A 16,325-nucleotide genomic window follows, 5' to 3' on the forward strand; every position below is an offset into this window, starting at 1 on the left:
AATCTAACCCAACCCAATTTTTACGGTCTGAATTGGGTAGTTGAGTTAATCGAGTTCTCGAATCATCTAAACACAAGATCAAACTTAACTAGAGGTTGTGCAGATCTATGTCTACATTGGATCTGGATCGTGGCTCGTATGAAGGATCCAAATAAAACATACTTAGTTTTAGCCATAAAAAAAAACATGCATGTGTAGATATCAAGATGACTCTTATTTAGATGAAGTCTCGGTTTATTCATATACCTCTCATTTTTGTTCAATTGTCACATCGTGTAACAGCCCAAGCCCACTGCTAGTAGATATTGTCCGATTTGACTCGTTACGTATCATTGTCAACCTCACGATTTTTTAAAACCCGTCTGAAAGAGAGAGGTACAGCTCTATTTCCCTCTCCAATGAATGTGAGATCTCGCACAACGACACATGTGACCTTCCAGCACTGATATGATATGAAATCACTACAAAACCAAAACACTCGAGCATTCTTTCACCTCCACGAGACAACCGTCGTTCTCTCTTATTAGTAAATATTTGTGATTCTTAGTGTTTCTAACAAAGCCAGCCCTAGCTCTAGCCCCACAAACCATTTGTTGGTTTACTTAGAGTGAGGCACAGGATACAGCCTAAAAAATAAAGATTCCATTTGTCTCCCATATAAATCATAAACACTTTAAATTATTTAAATTATTTTAATTATTTTAAAATAATAATAAAAGAATAATATATATATTTGACACGAGCGAATGTTTAAAATTTTAAATATGTGAACGATTATTAGACATAAAATAAAAAATTTAGAGAATTATTCTACATTTTTATCCCCTAAAGTTGTCGTATTGATCCAACGTTAAGGAGTCTAGATCTACAACATCGAATGCATTTGAACATGAACCAAGTAATCAGGTTCTTTCGGTGAAAATTGGTCAATCCGGTGCAGATTGATTTAAAGTGCTGGAAACGTGGTTAATTGGGCTCCACCTTTAAAGACATTTCAGTTTATTTTCTAGTCAGCGGAATGAGTAATTGAGGTCATCGTACGGGTAAGCCTATGTTGATCATTGTACGGGTGAACCTAAATTTTATTTCCTGGTCCTAATAGTGATATCAAGATTTTGTTTTTGATCTGATGGTTCATAAAAAATGGCCCAACTCAACCTAACTCAACCACATACCGTAACGGTTACAAAATATGTATGTATGTATGTATCTTAAACAAAAATGTATTTTTAAAAATTAACAATAAATTCGAGTCGTTTTTTTTCAACTCAAACTAATTTTAGGAGAACCCATGAATCAATCTAACCCAAACTCTTGGATTGGTTAAGTTGATCCCGGTTTTTGGGTAATCAAGTTTTTTTTAACAATCCTACTCTAAATTTTTAATGTTTTAAAATTTCGAACAACAATTACTCGAGAGATGATAAATGGGTATAAACCGAGAGAAATTTTCCTAAGATTGATAACGTTAGAGTGATGAGGCGAAACTTACTACAAACAATCACGAAAGCTTTGTTGGGTGCATATACATTGTAGGTTAGATGAAAACTTACTACAAACAATTAACGAGCGTAGATGATCAGATTGATAACGACGACGATAACACGTGAACAAACTTGAAGATCAAGTCAAGAACGATACGACGAGTAACTGAAAACATAATCCAAACTCTAATAAATAAAATCTCGTATTTGAACGGAAACAAAACTACATTCCAAATAATTCAAGGGAAAGAGTTGAAGGAATAACCTTGAAATCTCAAAGGAAGCGATTTGCAACGGTCAGCAACGAGACTCGAAATTGGATTCATCTTCCCCTCATTGGTTTGTACTATTTTCTTTGTTAGAATAATCTCCCGACAAGCGATGCTACATATGTGACATCTATGTTTTCTTTTTTCTTAGAAGAAGCCACTAGAATGTTCTCGATCAAGTTTATTTACTACCGAAGTATTTTGAACCTAAAACCTATCTGTATTGACAACAATTATGAAGTAAACATTTTTTGTGACGAGAGTTATGATAACGAGGTTTCAAAATAAGATGGAAAATGAGTTTCGTGCTTAATTATTTACATTAAAAAAGAAATTTATGAGGTTTTTAGTCTGAAGTCAATTATAGATGATTTTTACTTTGAAAAAAATCGAGCATAACTATAGTTAATCGTACAATGATTTTTACTATGGTTAAGGTTTGATGGTGGAGGAGCTAAGGTTATTGTTGGAGGGTTACTTAGATACACGTACATGAAGGTTCATTAGTTGATAACAATTTATTACACGCATTCATAATTATATGTAATTGTGTTTCATTAAGTGCACGTAATTATATGAATAATACTGGAGAATGTCTCAAATTACCTAATATATACATATGTTGGCACTTAGTGGAAGACGTAGAAAAACAATTTAGCATCATTTTCTAGTAATACAGAGTTTTGTTCACCCAAAAGTTCTAACATATTTCTCTACTGTCATTAATAATTGGTATTAGACCGATCTTGTCGCAGTAAGAATGGCAACAGAGAGACAAGTTAATAACTTTGTTTAACCTGCTATCCGGAAATTTGATGGTTACTATGATCATTCGACGATATTGATGAGAAATTTTATTAGATCAAAAGAGTTCTTTTTAGGGTGGAGATGGGTTATGAAGAGCCAATTGACGAGGTACTCTCGTCTGTTCAATAGCAACGGTTGCCAACATCGAAGCTAAAGGATTTGAAGGTCAAAAACTACTTATTCTAGTCTATTGAACTATCTTAGAAATGATGCTCGAGAAGAAGACGTCTAAGGAAATTTGAGATTCAACAAAGAGAAAGTAACAAGGCTCAACCGAGTAAAGTTAGTTAACTTCAAACAATTAAAAGAGACTTTGAAATTCTCCGATTGCAAAAATAAAAAATAGTGAATGATTATATTGATAAGGTTATGTGTCTTGCAAATAAAATGAGGAGGCATCGTGTTTCAATCACTGATGATGTTGCAGGTGTAGAAAAGAATTTGTGATCTCGAACTCCAATGTTTGATTATATTGTATGTTCAATTGAAGAAGCAAACAATATCGAGAAGATGCAAATTGATAAAATAAAGCTCCCGACTAGTGCATGAGTAGCAGCTTAATCGCACAATAGAGGAGATGACAACCTTAAAGATATCCACACAAGGTAAAACTTCAAGCTCCAGAGGTAGAGGCGAGGAAGAAGCAGAGGTCGTGAAAGATGCAGTCGAGAAAGAAGTAGAGATGATGGCAAGTCATTAGATCTAGCCAGAGCCAATGATGACAACAAAGACAAGGGACATTTTGACAAGTATAAGGTGGAATGCTACACATCTTGGTCATTACAAGAATAAATGTTATAACAAGCTGAAAAAGGAGAAAGGAGATCAATCCAACTTTGCGGAGAAAAGAGAAGAAGAAACTTTGTTGTGTCATTCCATGCAATGAAGATTGCAGATCATGGTTTGTGGGTTTTGTAGACTTATGACAGATTGTAAGGAATTCTTCTCAACACTGGATGATGAAAAGTGTAACGACCCTAGATTTCTACTGACCTAAAGTCATTACTGTCATCATAACCTATGCTCTTATACAGAAGTAAACATTAAAAACTTTATCATAAAATACTGTCGTGGACTTATGTGTTTGAAAACATCTTTAAAACAACGTAAAAAAATACTAAATGAAATAAATAAACAATTAAAGTAAAAACTAACCTAAAGTCTAAGAAATAAAATATCACTGCTTATCGTGGTCTACACTTCCGATACCATTGTCAACCGTATAGGGATGTCTTGCCTTTACCTAAAGTATGAGTAGCACATTGCTTGAGTATTTTAAGAAATACTCAGTAACTGACCCCGCTATTGAGGTCAGAGAATGCAACTCATGATTAGTGACCCTATCGTTAAAACCATCATAAGGGTGCCTCCAGTCTGTACAAATTGGATGTGTAGTACTTCCTTACACACGACCTACACGCGCGAGTGTGGATCCCTAGGCAGTTCGCACCCCCTGGACCCATCATAGTAGAGCTAGTTGTCCGGAGGACAGTAAACCCTCGGTATCGTGCGAGGCATGATCATCGTTATCAGCATAATATTCACGTTCGTACTCATCATCATAAATGGAGAAGTAACCCGATGTATATGTGCACATAAAATGCATGAGGTCCCAATAGTTATCATCTTTAAATCATCTTTATGACACAACCCTATACCCGTCCACATATTACTCTAAGTAACATGCATATATAGACTTTCATATGATGATCATCATTAACATTATCTAGGGTTGTGTTGTAGAAAAATCGTCGTCATAATGCATCATGACATTTAATACATGTACATCTTTTTAATATGGAATAACGTCATATTAAGTCATCTCATCATTATACATTTTACATCGTCACGTTATCATACATCATCATCATCATCTCATATCATCATATACATCAGCACATCATCATAAAACGTCATCATTACACAACATCATTACATCATCATATAATGTCGTCATATCATTATATAATATCATCACATCATCATATAATATCATCTTTATAATAATCACGTAATCGTATACCGACCCTGCCTTAGTAGTTCATGTATCTATGATTCGGTCTACCTCAACTTTGCTAAATTGTCTTGTCGATACTCTTAACAACGACAAACAAATTCAAGGTTAAGTCTTCTTCATTAAATGTATAAAACTAATAAATAAATATTTTACTGACTAACATTTTAATTTTAAAAAATTCATAATTGAGTCTAAAAATATTTAAAATAAATATAAATAAATTATTTATTAAATAGAATATTTTATCATTAAGAATATAAAATAAAAATTGATTTTGTAAATAAAATAAATAAACCCTAAAAAAAAAAAAGAAGAATTTAAATTCAGTTTCTTTCTTCACTTTTCTAACTTCCTTCACAAACCTCTTCACTGTTCTTCTTCTTCTTCTTCTTCGTTCTCAACTTCACCTTAATCTCACGTTTTTTTCAGAACAAGAAGAACAAGATCAGGAACAATCTTGGCACTGTTTCTTCATACTGTTTTTGATGGATTCACGTGATACTCCACCTCCACCACTTTCTGCACCGTCCAACATGGCGATCGGAGGACCGTCGGCGTATTCAACCGCCATGACCAACGCCAACAACAATGCCTCTTCCAATATGGCTCTATTTCCGCCTACCTCTCAGATGATGCCGCCTTCTGCGCGATTTCCGTTCAAGTCTGTGATCTCCCCTGCATCCCTGCATTTGGATTCTATGAACGCTTCTCCTTACGACGGAACGCATTCCGGAAATTTCAATGTCGATTCCGGAAAGAAAAGGAGAGGCCGGCCGAGGAAGTACGATCCTGATGGTAATATCATCGCCTTGGGTTTGGCACCTACCACTGTTGTTACCTCTTCTGTTGTGCACGGGGATTTGAGCGCTACTCCTGATTTGGAGCAACCGGTCAGGAAACCGAGGGGAAGGCCGCGGGGCTCTGGAAAGAAACAGACGAATGCTCTTGGTATTGTCAATTAAATTACGGTTTCGTTGCATTTTTGTTTTGTTCATGTTTCGTTGATGTATCAGGGCATTTTGTTGTGTAGGTTCAAGCGGCACTAGTTTTACTCCTTACGCCGTATTGGCGAAGCCTGGAGAGGTATGCATTTTATCTAATTCTTGGCTTGTTTTTTACACAACAAATGAAATTTGAATGATGGATCTTTGTAAACTGATCTTCAGTCTTGCTCGTTGAAGGTGAAGTGCATTTATTAGAATGATTGTTATGCACGCAAAAGAATGTGTTATAATTGGAAAAGTAAGGCAGCAATCACTTTTTTCTGTTTGTAGTTCTAGGAAAACTTCGGATATGGTGTAAAACTACATTCAAACTGTATGGTAAGTGGTTATATTGAATGGGATACTGGATTTCTGGGTGTCTCTTTAGATGATCATTATAATTATACATCCAAATTAAATATGGCAAAAGCTAAAAACCTTTCTCCTTTTTTTTGTTGGAGAAAATGTGAATTCCTGAAATCTGATAGCTTGTTCGATATCTTCAACCAGAAATTATTTTGATTTGTCATTAGAAATCTATTGTAATTGTTTTATCCTTGATGTTGACAAATGGTTGTCTGAACTGTTAGCTTAATTATGATGGCAGTCATTAACTACATAAAATCTTGTAGTGAACATGCCATTTTATGAGGTAGAAGTTGCCACGAATGCAAATTGTGTACGATGAATAAGCATGAAACTCAAAAAAAAAAAAAAAAAAAAATGAAACAAATTGTTTGTTGTTGATTTACTTTTAGTTGTTTTGGAGCTGTCAATTTCCTGTTATAAGCATCTAAATGAATATCTTGTTACTTGCAACATGATTTTAAGATTTACATTGTCCCTCTGAGATTTGCATTAATTTACCTCACTCTGAGTAGTCCTTTTTTTCCTTCATGACAAATCTTTTATCACTGGCGTTGGGACTAATATTTATTAGATTATCCTTGTCATGGTCTTACTGTTTTCTTTTCATCAAAAGTTGAAGCAATGAGCCACTACAAACATCTACTTGCTGCATAGTTGATTTAGTTAAAATAAATATGTAACCCAGACATGGTGTTCCCTAGGATCGTCTTTTACTCTCTTGTAACAGCCCAAGCTCACTGCTAGCATATATTGTCCTCTTTGGGCTTTTCCTTTCGGGCTTCCCCTCAAGGTTTTTCAAACGAGTGCCAGTGAGGAGAAGGGAACGAGTGCCAGCGAAGATGTTGGGCCCCATGGATTGTGAGATCTCACATCGGTTGGGGAGGAGAACGAAGCATTCTTTATAAGGGTGTGGAAACCTTTCCCTAGCAAACGTGTTTTAAAAACCTTTAGAGGAAACCCGAAAGGAAAAGCCCAAATAGGACAATATTTGCTAGCGGTGGGCTTGGCTTGAACTGTTACATCTCTTCTCATTGATGCTGACATGACATCTTCCCAAGGTTAAAGAAAAGATTATCTTGCTGAATACAGTTAAGTGCATTTTAGTTGGGATCTGGCTGGAAGGATATGGGGGAAAGTTAGACTATTGAAAGGAATTCCTACACTTCACGGGAGTAAATTGTTTTTGTTCGCTCTTCTTGGGTTTATTTGTATAACCCTGTCTGTAACTGTGATCTTTCCTTGGCTTGCACCAATTGCAGGAGTTTCTTTATAACTCCTGATTTTTATGGGCTTGTTATTTTACGAATGAAATTGTTTCTAGTTGAAAGAAAGTAAGCAAGTATAGCCATGACCTGTCTCATATAGGTCATTAGTTTGTAATTGTATATATCACATGAGTATTTCGCCGCCAAGTTTGAAGGTTCCTTCTCTCTATTTTAGCTGAGAACTATTATAGTTGAGACTCATTGGTCGAAATATGGGTTCCTTGCGATATGGTTGCAGGATGTAGTAGCCAAAATTTTGTCATACTCACAGCAAGGAACACGAACCGCCTTTATTCTCTCTGCAAATGGTACCATCAGTAATGCTACCCTTAGACATTCGGCATTGTCTGGTGGTTCTGTGACATATAAGGTACTTCTATCTTTTGTTGTATTGCCTTACTGGTTGACTTTCTGCATGGATATGATTACAAATGTCTTTCTGTATTAAGCATTTGCCTTCTTGAATTAGTCATTAACTCATGTAAACTTGAAGCCTTCGATTGAACTCCAATATGATAGCGCTGTTTAAACAACTACATGAACCTTGGATAGTGGATAGGCAAATGGAAAAGAATTGTGCAATTTTTAGTGGTACTCAAGTTAGTATATAACATTTGTTTGCAATAGATTTTGTAGAGAATCAGTGACTCATAGGCAGTGTTTATAAGGTCAGGCAGGAGCCACATGTGCGAGCATTTGCTTGGGCTATCATCTTAGTCACCTTTTCTATCACCATTGGCACTGGAGTGATATAAAGGCCCAAATCTTTTTTCTATGTTTAATAAACTTCTTAAAGTTCATTTCTATATCCCACATCGGTTGGGGAGGAGAACGAAACACTCTTTATAAGGGTGTGGAAACCTCTCCCTAGCAGACGCATTTTAAAAACCTTGAGGAGAAGCCCGAAAGGGAAATCCCAAAGAGGACAATATCTGCTAGCGGTGGGCTTGGCTGTCACTATCTCTCTTGAAAATAAAAGAATTATCAAAACTTAAAAAAAATGTATGTGTTAGGAGGCCAAATCATCTATCATTATGTATCATGTATTCTAATCTTTGCTGTAGAACTGATATTTCTATTTAAAAAAATTCACTTACTTGGCTCAAGTGCATTACTCTTGTGCCTCCCCTGGGCTTAGCAATAGATTTGTCATGAATATGTGACCTGAGCTTTCTGAACCCGACAATGAATATAAGGATCCTTACTGGATTCTTGCAGTGAATTGAGAACGTTTCTGATAATTTTCCAGATTTGAAGTAATTACTTTTCTTTGTTTATATGATTAAGAATTAAGCCAAGGTTGAAGGAAAGAAATACTCCCTATGGTAAATAAACTAAGAAGGAAAGAAAATAAAGGAGAGAGGATATTTACAAGATGGAGAGATAAAGAAAAAAGGGATTGGTCGATGTGAGGACTGGCCGAGTAGCCTATCTAGGAATTGCTTTCAACAATTTCTGATGAAATGGCATGTCCTCGATATTAGGAATCACGGATCTCCACAATGGTATATGATATTGTCCACTTTGAGCATAAGCTCTCATGTCTTTGCTTCGGGCTTCCCCAAAAGGCCTCGTATCAATGGAGATGTATTCCTTACTTATAAACCCATAATCATTTCCTAAATTAGCCAATGTAAGACTCCCTCCCAACAATCCTCAACACTCCGTCTACAAAGAAGAGCTAAGAAATGGAAGGAGTAAAGAGGGAACAACTAGTAAAGAAATGGAAGGAGTAAAAAGGGAACAACTAGTAAAGGACCTGAACTCCTATGCAATTAATCTTTCCACTGGAAATTACATCACTGATAACCATAAAATTTGGAAGTATAGACTGTATGAAAATGTAAGACCATGATATTATGTATGGAGTTTAATACAAACAAATGCAAATGGAATAGGTTTTGCTCATTCGGGGACGTGGTTACGCAACCTTATACAGATGATTGAGTTTGTCTAATCTTTTGCAGGGCCAGTTTGAGATCATCTCTCTGTCAGGCCCCATTTTTCCCTTGGAGAACAATGAAACTGGAAGTAGAACAGGTGGTTTGAATGTGCTCCTGGCTGGGTCAGATGGACAGGTTCTTGGTGGTGGTGTTGCAGGAATGCTCATGGCAGGTTCTCAAGTACAGGTAACCCTTAGCCCTCAGATCTTCCACCCGACGCAGTTTATAGGCATCGTGTACGTGTAGGATAAACAAAAACACACTTCACAAATCATTCTTACAAATCTCTGATCGAATTGCATCCTCTCAGGTGATTGTGGGAAATTTTCTGGAGGATGATAAAAATTTCAACACCACAAGTATGCTGAATTCTGGATCGTCTTCTGCGCCATTACAAATGATGAACTTTGGTGGTGGTGGTGGTGGTGATGCAGCATCGTCGTCATCAGCAGTAGCAGCAGCAGCAGCAGCCAGCCCTCGATCGTTAGGGGCATCGAGCGGGGAGTCATCTGCTGAAAACGGAGAGAGCCCTCTTAATAATAGGCATCCTGGAATGTTCAATAATAATAATAATACCAGCCAGCCGATGCACAATAATAATCAGATGTACCACCAATTATGGTCAGGCCAAACGCAGCAGTGAGGCTTTGTGTTTGCAACTAACAGTGAAGTGCTCATCGTTTTTGTGAATCTAACTTCCGCTCTTAATTACCAAAAGCATTTTAGATTAGGCTTTAAATTTATATTGCTATCTTTTCTTCTCACTTTCTGCAGCACCCAACCACATAGGTTCAACCGATCAAAGGCTTGCATTAGCCGAGTTTTGACCATGTTTTTTTGGTCGATAGCTAAAGTTAACTTCGGAGATCGTTTGGTTGGAAGTTTTATTTAGAATTTTTGAAAATAAAGTTGCTTGAGAATACGATGTCTGAAAATAAGATTAGGATGCTTAGTAATCAAATGATTGGGTTTGGTGTTGCATGAAAAAGGTTGATATAAGAATTTTATATAAATAAGGTATTTTTAACAATTTTATTACATTACATTGTTTATTTTAGATACTTATATATATGATCTTAAAAAAATAATTTGAATATATATTTAAATAAATAATGATTTCTTATAATTAAATTATTAGTTACAATAATATATATTTAAATAAATAATGATTTCTTATAATTGAATTATTAGTTATAATAATTTTGTATGCTAAAATCAATTGTTTAGTTGAGTTTATTCAAAATGAAATAAATTAAGAGGTCAAAATTTTATATAAATAAATAATTTTTTTGTCAAATTTATATAAATAAATAATTTTTTTTCAGACAAAAAAAGAATTATCAAGAAAAAAAAAAAAAAACTAAAAGGAAACCCTAAAACCACACCCAAACACAAATAATTGAAAAAAGAAAATAAGTTAAAAAAGAGTTATTAAAAATAATAATAACAAGCCTACACAATTATTAAAAGATCAGGTGGAAAAAAGGAAAAATGAAAAAAAATGAAAATATCGTCGACAGCAGGGTTCGAGCCTGCGCGGGCGAAACCCAACAGATTTCAAGTCTGTCTCCTTAACCACTCGGACATATCGACTTTTTGTTAAATTTTTAAATTTTTAAACTATATAAATATATTTATATATTTTTCAAAATGAAAAAAATGAAAATATCGTCGACAGCAGGGTTCGAACCTGCGCGGGCGAAGCCCAATAGATTTCAAGTCTATCTCCTTAACCACTCGGACATATCGACTTTTTGTTAAAATTGCAAACATTTTTATTTTTATCAATATAATATTCAATTTATTTTTCCAATAATTAATTTAAGGCTTTTTAATTCACTCACTATTATTTTTATTACATTTTACCATTTTAAATTGGAAAGGCACCAATCTCTTTCAACTACTTCCAAAACTTATAAGAACTATTTATTTCTAAATGTTGAAATTTCAAAATAGGGATTTAAAAAATAATAGGATATAATTTGTGTTATTACGAACAAATACGAGAGTGTGTACCCTAGGTTTGATTGAGCTCTTGAGTGCTAAAAACATTGATGATACGAAAAGTCCGATCAAACCATCCCAACTCATGTAGCTTAAGTTGGATAATGAACTTATTTAAGTTTGCTAAATTGAATTCATATAAATGAAAACTTTATAAGTTAGAGTTAGTTCATGCGTTCTTCTAAAATTAGATTGAGTTGAACTAAATAAACCCGAATTTATTATTATTTAAAAATATATATATCGAAGTTTGAATGAAAATGTAATAAGACACAATCCTAAAAGCATGAAAATGATATTAATATAAATATCTAACGAGCATGTGTTATTTAATGTAACAAAGAGATGAGACTAGAGAGTTGTGTCAGAAGGGGGCGATAAGATGGAATTTAGAGGGACCTTATGCACATTGTATGTTCATAAGCATAAGGATACTACTCCAAAGATAATAAGTGCGGACGCACACAATATGATGATGATAGCATGGGGAGCATGAAATTATGGGGTTCTGTTGGCCTTCAAAAGTCAATACATATTAGCTTGACCAGAGGGTCCAAGGGGTGTGCGAGCCTCCTGGGAATTCACACTCGCACGTGCAAGTCGTGTGTAAAGAAGTATTACACATCCAATTTGTCCGAGACTGAAGGCCACCACCAGAGAATAGAGATAGGTCCCAAGAGCATGATTTCATGTGTTTGCATTTGCATGGCCCTACAGTGGGACCCCTTACTAAGTATTCTTTGAAATACTCAGGTTCTGTGCCACATCATTTTTCAGGTAAAGGCAAGGCGCACTTGTATGGAGGACGACAGCATCGTGAGCAGAAACTGTGGCACGTGCTCATTGTAGACTCATATTTAAATTCCTAGTCCTAGGTTAGAACATGTTGTTTTGCATTTTATCGATTTAAGTTATTTTGTATTTGTTTTTAGTTTCTCTAAATATCAATATTTCGTATTTAAACACCTAAGACCATAAATGTGTTTTCGAGAGGTAGAAGATGTTTTTAAATGCTTTCAGCATTATATTATAGATAATGTCTTCTTTTAAGAGTTAGATTTCGCATTTTAGTAAGTAGAAATTTAGGGTCGTTACACAATCCAACTCGTACGACTTGGGTTGAATTAGGAACTTATTTGGGTTTGGTTCAAATAAATAAATAAAAATTATAGATTGAGTTGGTTTATGGGTTCTCCTAAAACTATATTCAATTGAATTGAACTGCTCGAATTTATTGTTAATTTTTATTTATTTATTTATTTATTTTTATTTTTATTTTTATTTTTGCTTATGATACAATTATATATAGAGATGTTCATTTAATCCGTGGGGCTAGAGCGCCGTTGGAAAACCCACCCTGAGCAGGGCAGGGATTCCTCGATGAGACGAGGAATGTTTCTTACCCATTAGATAAATGGGGCCGAAGATAGGATTATATTTTCTGTCCCATCCCTACCCAGTTCCTCGCCTTACTTAATATAAATAATTTTTTAACAGATTAATATATATATATATATATATATATATATATATATATATATATATATATATATATATATATAGTTTGTCAAGGTATTGAGTTCATTATCTAATAAGAATTGTTTGAATTGAAAAAATTGACAACCCGAACAATCGCGTTGGATCTAAAAATGTCTCAAACGAACTCAACCTAACCCACCAACACCCCAAAAATTGATCTCAAAACTTAATCAAACGATTTACGAACAAAATTTTATAGAACGTGCAAACACCCTTGATCAAAACAAGGCACATGCCAATGAAATTAAAGGGTGACAAAACTTAATCAAATTCGTCAAAATCATAATATAAAACGAAAAAACCCTTAGTTTATGTTACAAACTTCTGAAAAAACCGAAAAACATCAATAGAATTGTTAGTAGTTGCTCTCGAGCAAATTTAGTAATTTATTTAAGAGAATTGTCACTGATTTTAACTTAGCGCTTCTTTCACTGTAAATATTCATTAGATGTATACACTATTAACAACAACAAAGAGAATTGAAAAACAGAGTACTTTAACGTTCTTCGGTTCCAAAAAATTCTCTCAAATTGTTCTTTCTATTTCAATTATTCGTTTCGGTGTTCTTCGATCAAGGGACATATAAATACTCGTTACATGTATGTTCTATTAATAGCAACAAAGAGAATTGAAAAACATACTACTTGATGTTCTTCTGTTCTAAGAAATTCTCCTCTCAAATTGTTCTTTCGGTTTCAATTATTTGTTTCGGTGTTCTTCGATCAAGGGACATATAAATACTCGTTACATGTATGTTCTATTAACAGCAACAAAGAGAATTGAAAAACATACTACTTGACGTTCTTCTGTTCTAAGAAATTCTCCTCTCAAATTGTTCTTTCGGTTTCAATTATTTGTTTCGGTGTTCTTCGATCAACAACGGACATACCAACATCAAATTATATCTAAAGAAAAGAGAGAAATTGGAAAAAGTTGTAATGTTATTACAAATCTAAGCCCTTAAACCAAATTGTTTAAAGGATTCATTGGAGAATTTGTTCATCACCATACACAAATTAAGAAGTAAAAAAGATGAAGATTTTGATAATTAAACAACTACAACAATCCACAAAAGAGACATTATTAATTGAATGCTATGAAACCATTTGAAAGTTCTTACCTTTAATTCGGAGTTTCCCATGAACAAGAACATTAATATTTCAGAATGGTAGCTGAATTTGATTCTGCATATTTACAGGCAAATTGAAGAACTGAAGCCCTGAAGATGGATCTGGAAATGGGTTATTGTTTCCGTGCGATGTCTGTGGTTGCATCTGAATCTGATCTTGTTCTTGTTCTTGTTCTTGTTCTTCGTCTTCCAGTGGCAATCTCTCGTATGCTACATTCGTAAACGAAGCGGTGATGACCGTCACTGGTCCGGCCGCCATCAATTCTCCAACGACGTTACCACCGACCACTTGCCCTTGCCCACCAGCCAAGTATATGGTCAAACTGGTGGCGCCGGGAGGAGCCGGTGGCGGTAAGAAAGATCCAGTGAGCGATAATATCTCAAACCTACCTTGTAGGGTTAACACAGATCCCGTCGCGGTTGGTTGTCGTAAGTTGACATTCGTTACCGTTCCGCTGCCACACAAGATACAGATCCCACGCTGACGGCGGCGAGCGTAAGAAGCGATACTATCGAAGACGTCGCAGCCACCGCCGATCTCGAGAATATGAGCTCTTAAGGTATTTGCGCTTTCTCGAGTTATGATGACCGGTGGCTTTGGTCTGTTTTTGGAACCGGGTGGACGACCCCGTGGTCGGCGAGACGCCACCATATCGGTGGCGAGATGATGAGATTCGGTGTCATGACACGATTGAGAATCGGGTGGAGGAGGCGGCGGTGGCTGGTGGTGGTGGTGGTGGTTGAAATCAGGCCTTTGAAGTTGGTGAATATAGTGATTGCTTAAATCCAGGCCAGCCATGGATGGAGGGACTCAAAGCTTATTATAAGGATGAAAAAGAAAAGGAATTAAATAGAAAACTATGAATAATATTAAAAAAAAGGTGAAATTTTTATGAATTTAAAGAGCAATTTGAGATGGTACTGTTGGAGTTTTGAATTATAAATACATGAAAAGAAGAAGAAGAAGAAGAAGAAGCCATTAGAGACAACCCAAGCTTTCTCTCTCCATCCCCCTCTCTCTCTCTAAGCTTAAAGTATATGGATTATAAAATAATAATTAGTTGACAAATTGTTGTTATTCTTCCTTTTTTTTCTTTTCCCTTTTGTTTGTGGCACAAGTTTAGATTCCGTGAGGGTAGAAATTTGAATCTTTCATCTGTTCGGGAAGGTTATATCGTTGTTGTAACGGTTCAAGTCCACTGCGAGTAGATATTGTCCTCTTTCGACTTTCCGTTCAGACCACTGTTACCCGATATTGTTCTGTTTGGGCTTTCCCTTGAGATTTTTAAAACGGGTCTAGTAGGGAGAGGTTTTCACACCTTTGTAAAGAATGTTTCGTTCTACTTCTCAATCGATGTGGGATCTCACAGTTGTGATCGTTTCATGTCCTGCTTTGACGTTTACCTGCTTCTTTGCCACATAACTACGTTACTCAATTGTTTTGAACTTCTTTTGAAGGTGAAGATTGTCCTCACAAATCAATACAAATCAATAATCTTTTCACTCACATGTTTTCTACGAAACTCTTAGATGTTGAGCCGTATGTCATGGCCATGAAACATGTTGCCTGTAGCGCGTGTGAATGTCACGGTCATGCTTGTATAGGGTAAGATGTCTGTGACTGTACGCTTGTTCCATCTTTTCACCCACATGCTTCCTAAGAAAACTCCTAAATGTCACGGCCATACTTGTCCAAGGCATGTTTCTTGTAGCTGCGTGTAGAATGTCACAGTCATGCTTGCATGGAGCAAGTTGTCAGTAGTTGCACGTTTATTCCATATTTTCACTCACATGCTTTCTAAGAAAACTCCTAAATGTTAGGCCAGATGTCACGGTCATGCTTGTCCAAAACATGTTACCTGTAGCGCGTGCGAATGTTACAGTCATGCTTGTACAAGGCAAGTTGTTATTGCTAGTGTACATTGAACTACACAAAAGTTGGTGATAAAAGGTGGGAGATTAAATTAAATTTTTAATTAAAACTATAATTAAAAGAATCAACTAATTATCTACCTAGATTACCTTTAAATAGGTCGGGCAATTTCTCCTTTGAAGTTGTCTTAGGTTAAAAAACAATTATTTAAAAGCTTAATATCTAATGTCACTCTATATATATATATATATATAAAGTTAGAAGGATAATATTTTTGCTTTTCTATTAAAAAAAATAATTAAAAAAAATAAAAAGAAAGGGTTTATTCAAATTTTTATTTTTAATAAAACTTAAAAGTTATTTATTTTTAAATATTTAATTAAGATTTATAATTCATATTTTTAAATAGTTAAAAATATTTGGAGAATAATTAATAAAAAATAATTATTAAATTAGATAAATAAAATAAAATAAATATATGTATACATAATTGTATCGTGAATAAAAATAATTTAAAGTTAAAAGGTATTTTTGAAACAAACTACTAATAATTTAAATTTTCTTTTGAACGGATAAAAATATTATTGAAACTTTTAAAATATTGTATTCTTCTGATAAAATAAGATATTTTTATTAATTTAGA

The 16,325-nt window shown here is 34.8% G+C and overlaps 1 protein-coding gene, 2 non-coding genes and 1 pseudogene across 3 annotated transcripts; 1 reads left to right on the forward strand and 3 right to left on the reverse strand.

The window, feature by feature from the left end:
- Positions 1-4,890: 4,890 nt before the first annotated feature.
- LOC111811331 (AT-hook motif nuclear-localized protein 8) lies at positions 4,891-10,044 on the forward strand. The gene is made up of 5 exons (XM_023698116.2): positions 4,891-5,525; positions 5,608-5,660; positions 7,433-7,564; positions 9,162-9,323; positions 9,448-10,044. The coding sequence occupies exons 1-5, from the start codon at positions 5,063-5,065 to the stop codon at positions 9,778-9,780; spliced, it is 1,143 nt and encodes a 380-aa protein (XP_023553884.1). The 5' UTR covers positions 4,891-5,062; the 3' UTR covers positions 9,781-10,044.
- A 604-nt stretch (positions 10,045-10,648) lies between these two features.
- TRNAS-UGA (transfer RNA serine (anticodon UGA)) lies at positions 10,649-10,730 on the reverse strand. Its single transcript has one exon. It is a non-coding gene; the product is annotated as a tRNA-Ser (tRNA).
- Positions 10,731-10,806: 76 nt separating this feature from the next.
- On the reverse strand, positions 10,807-10,888 carry TRNAS-UGA (transfer RNA serine (anticodon UGA)). Its single transcript has one exon. It is a non-coding gene; the product is annotated as a tRNA-Ser (tRNA).
- A 2,749-nt stretch (positions 10,889-13,637) lies between these two features.
- On the reverse strand, positions 13,638-14,803 carry LOC111776373 (AT-hook motif nuclear-localized protein 23 pseudogene; annotated as a pseudogene).
- Positions 14,804-16,325: the final 1,522 nt, after the last annotated feature.

This window comes from Cucurbita pepo, chromosome 15, assembly GCF_057944985.1.
Source record: "Cucurbita pepo subsp. pepo isolate OVF chromosome 15, ASM5794498v1, whole genome shotgun sequence".
Lineage (NCBI taxonomy): Eukaryota > Viridiplantae > Streptophyta > Magnoliopsida > Cucurbitales > Cucurbitaceae > Cucurbita > Cucurbita pepo.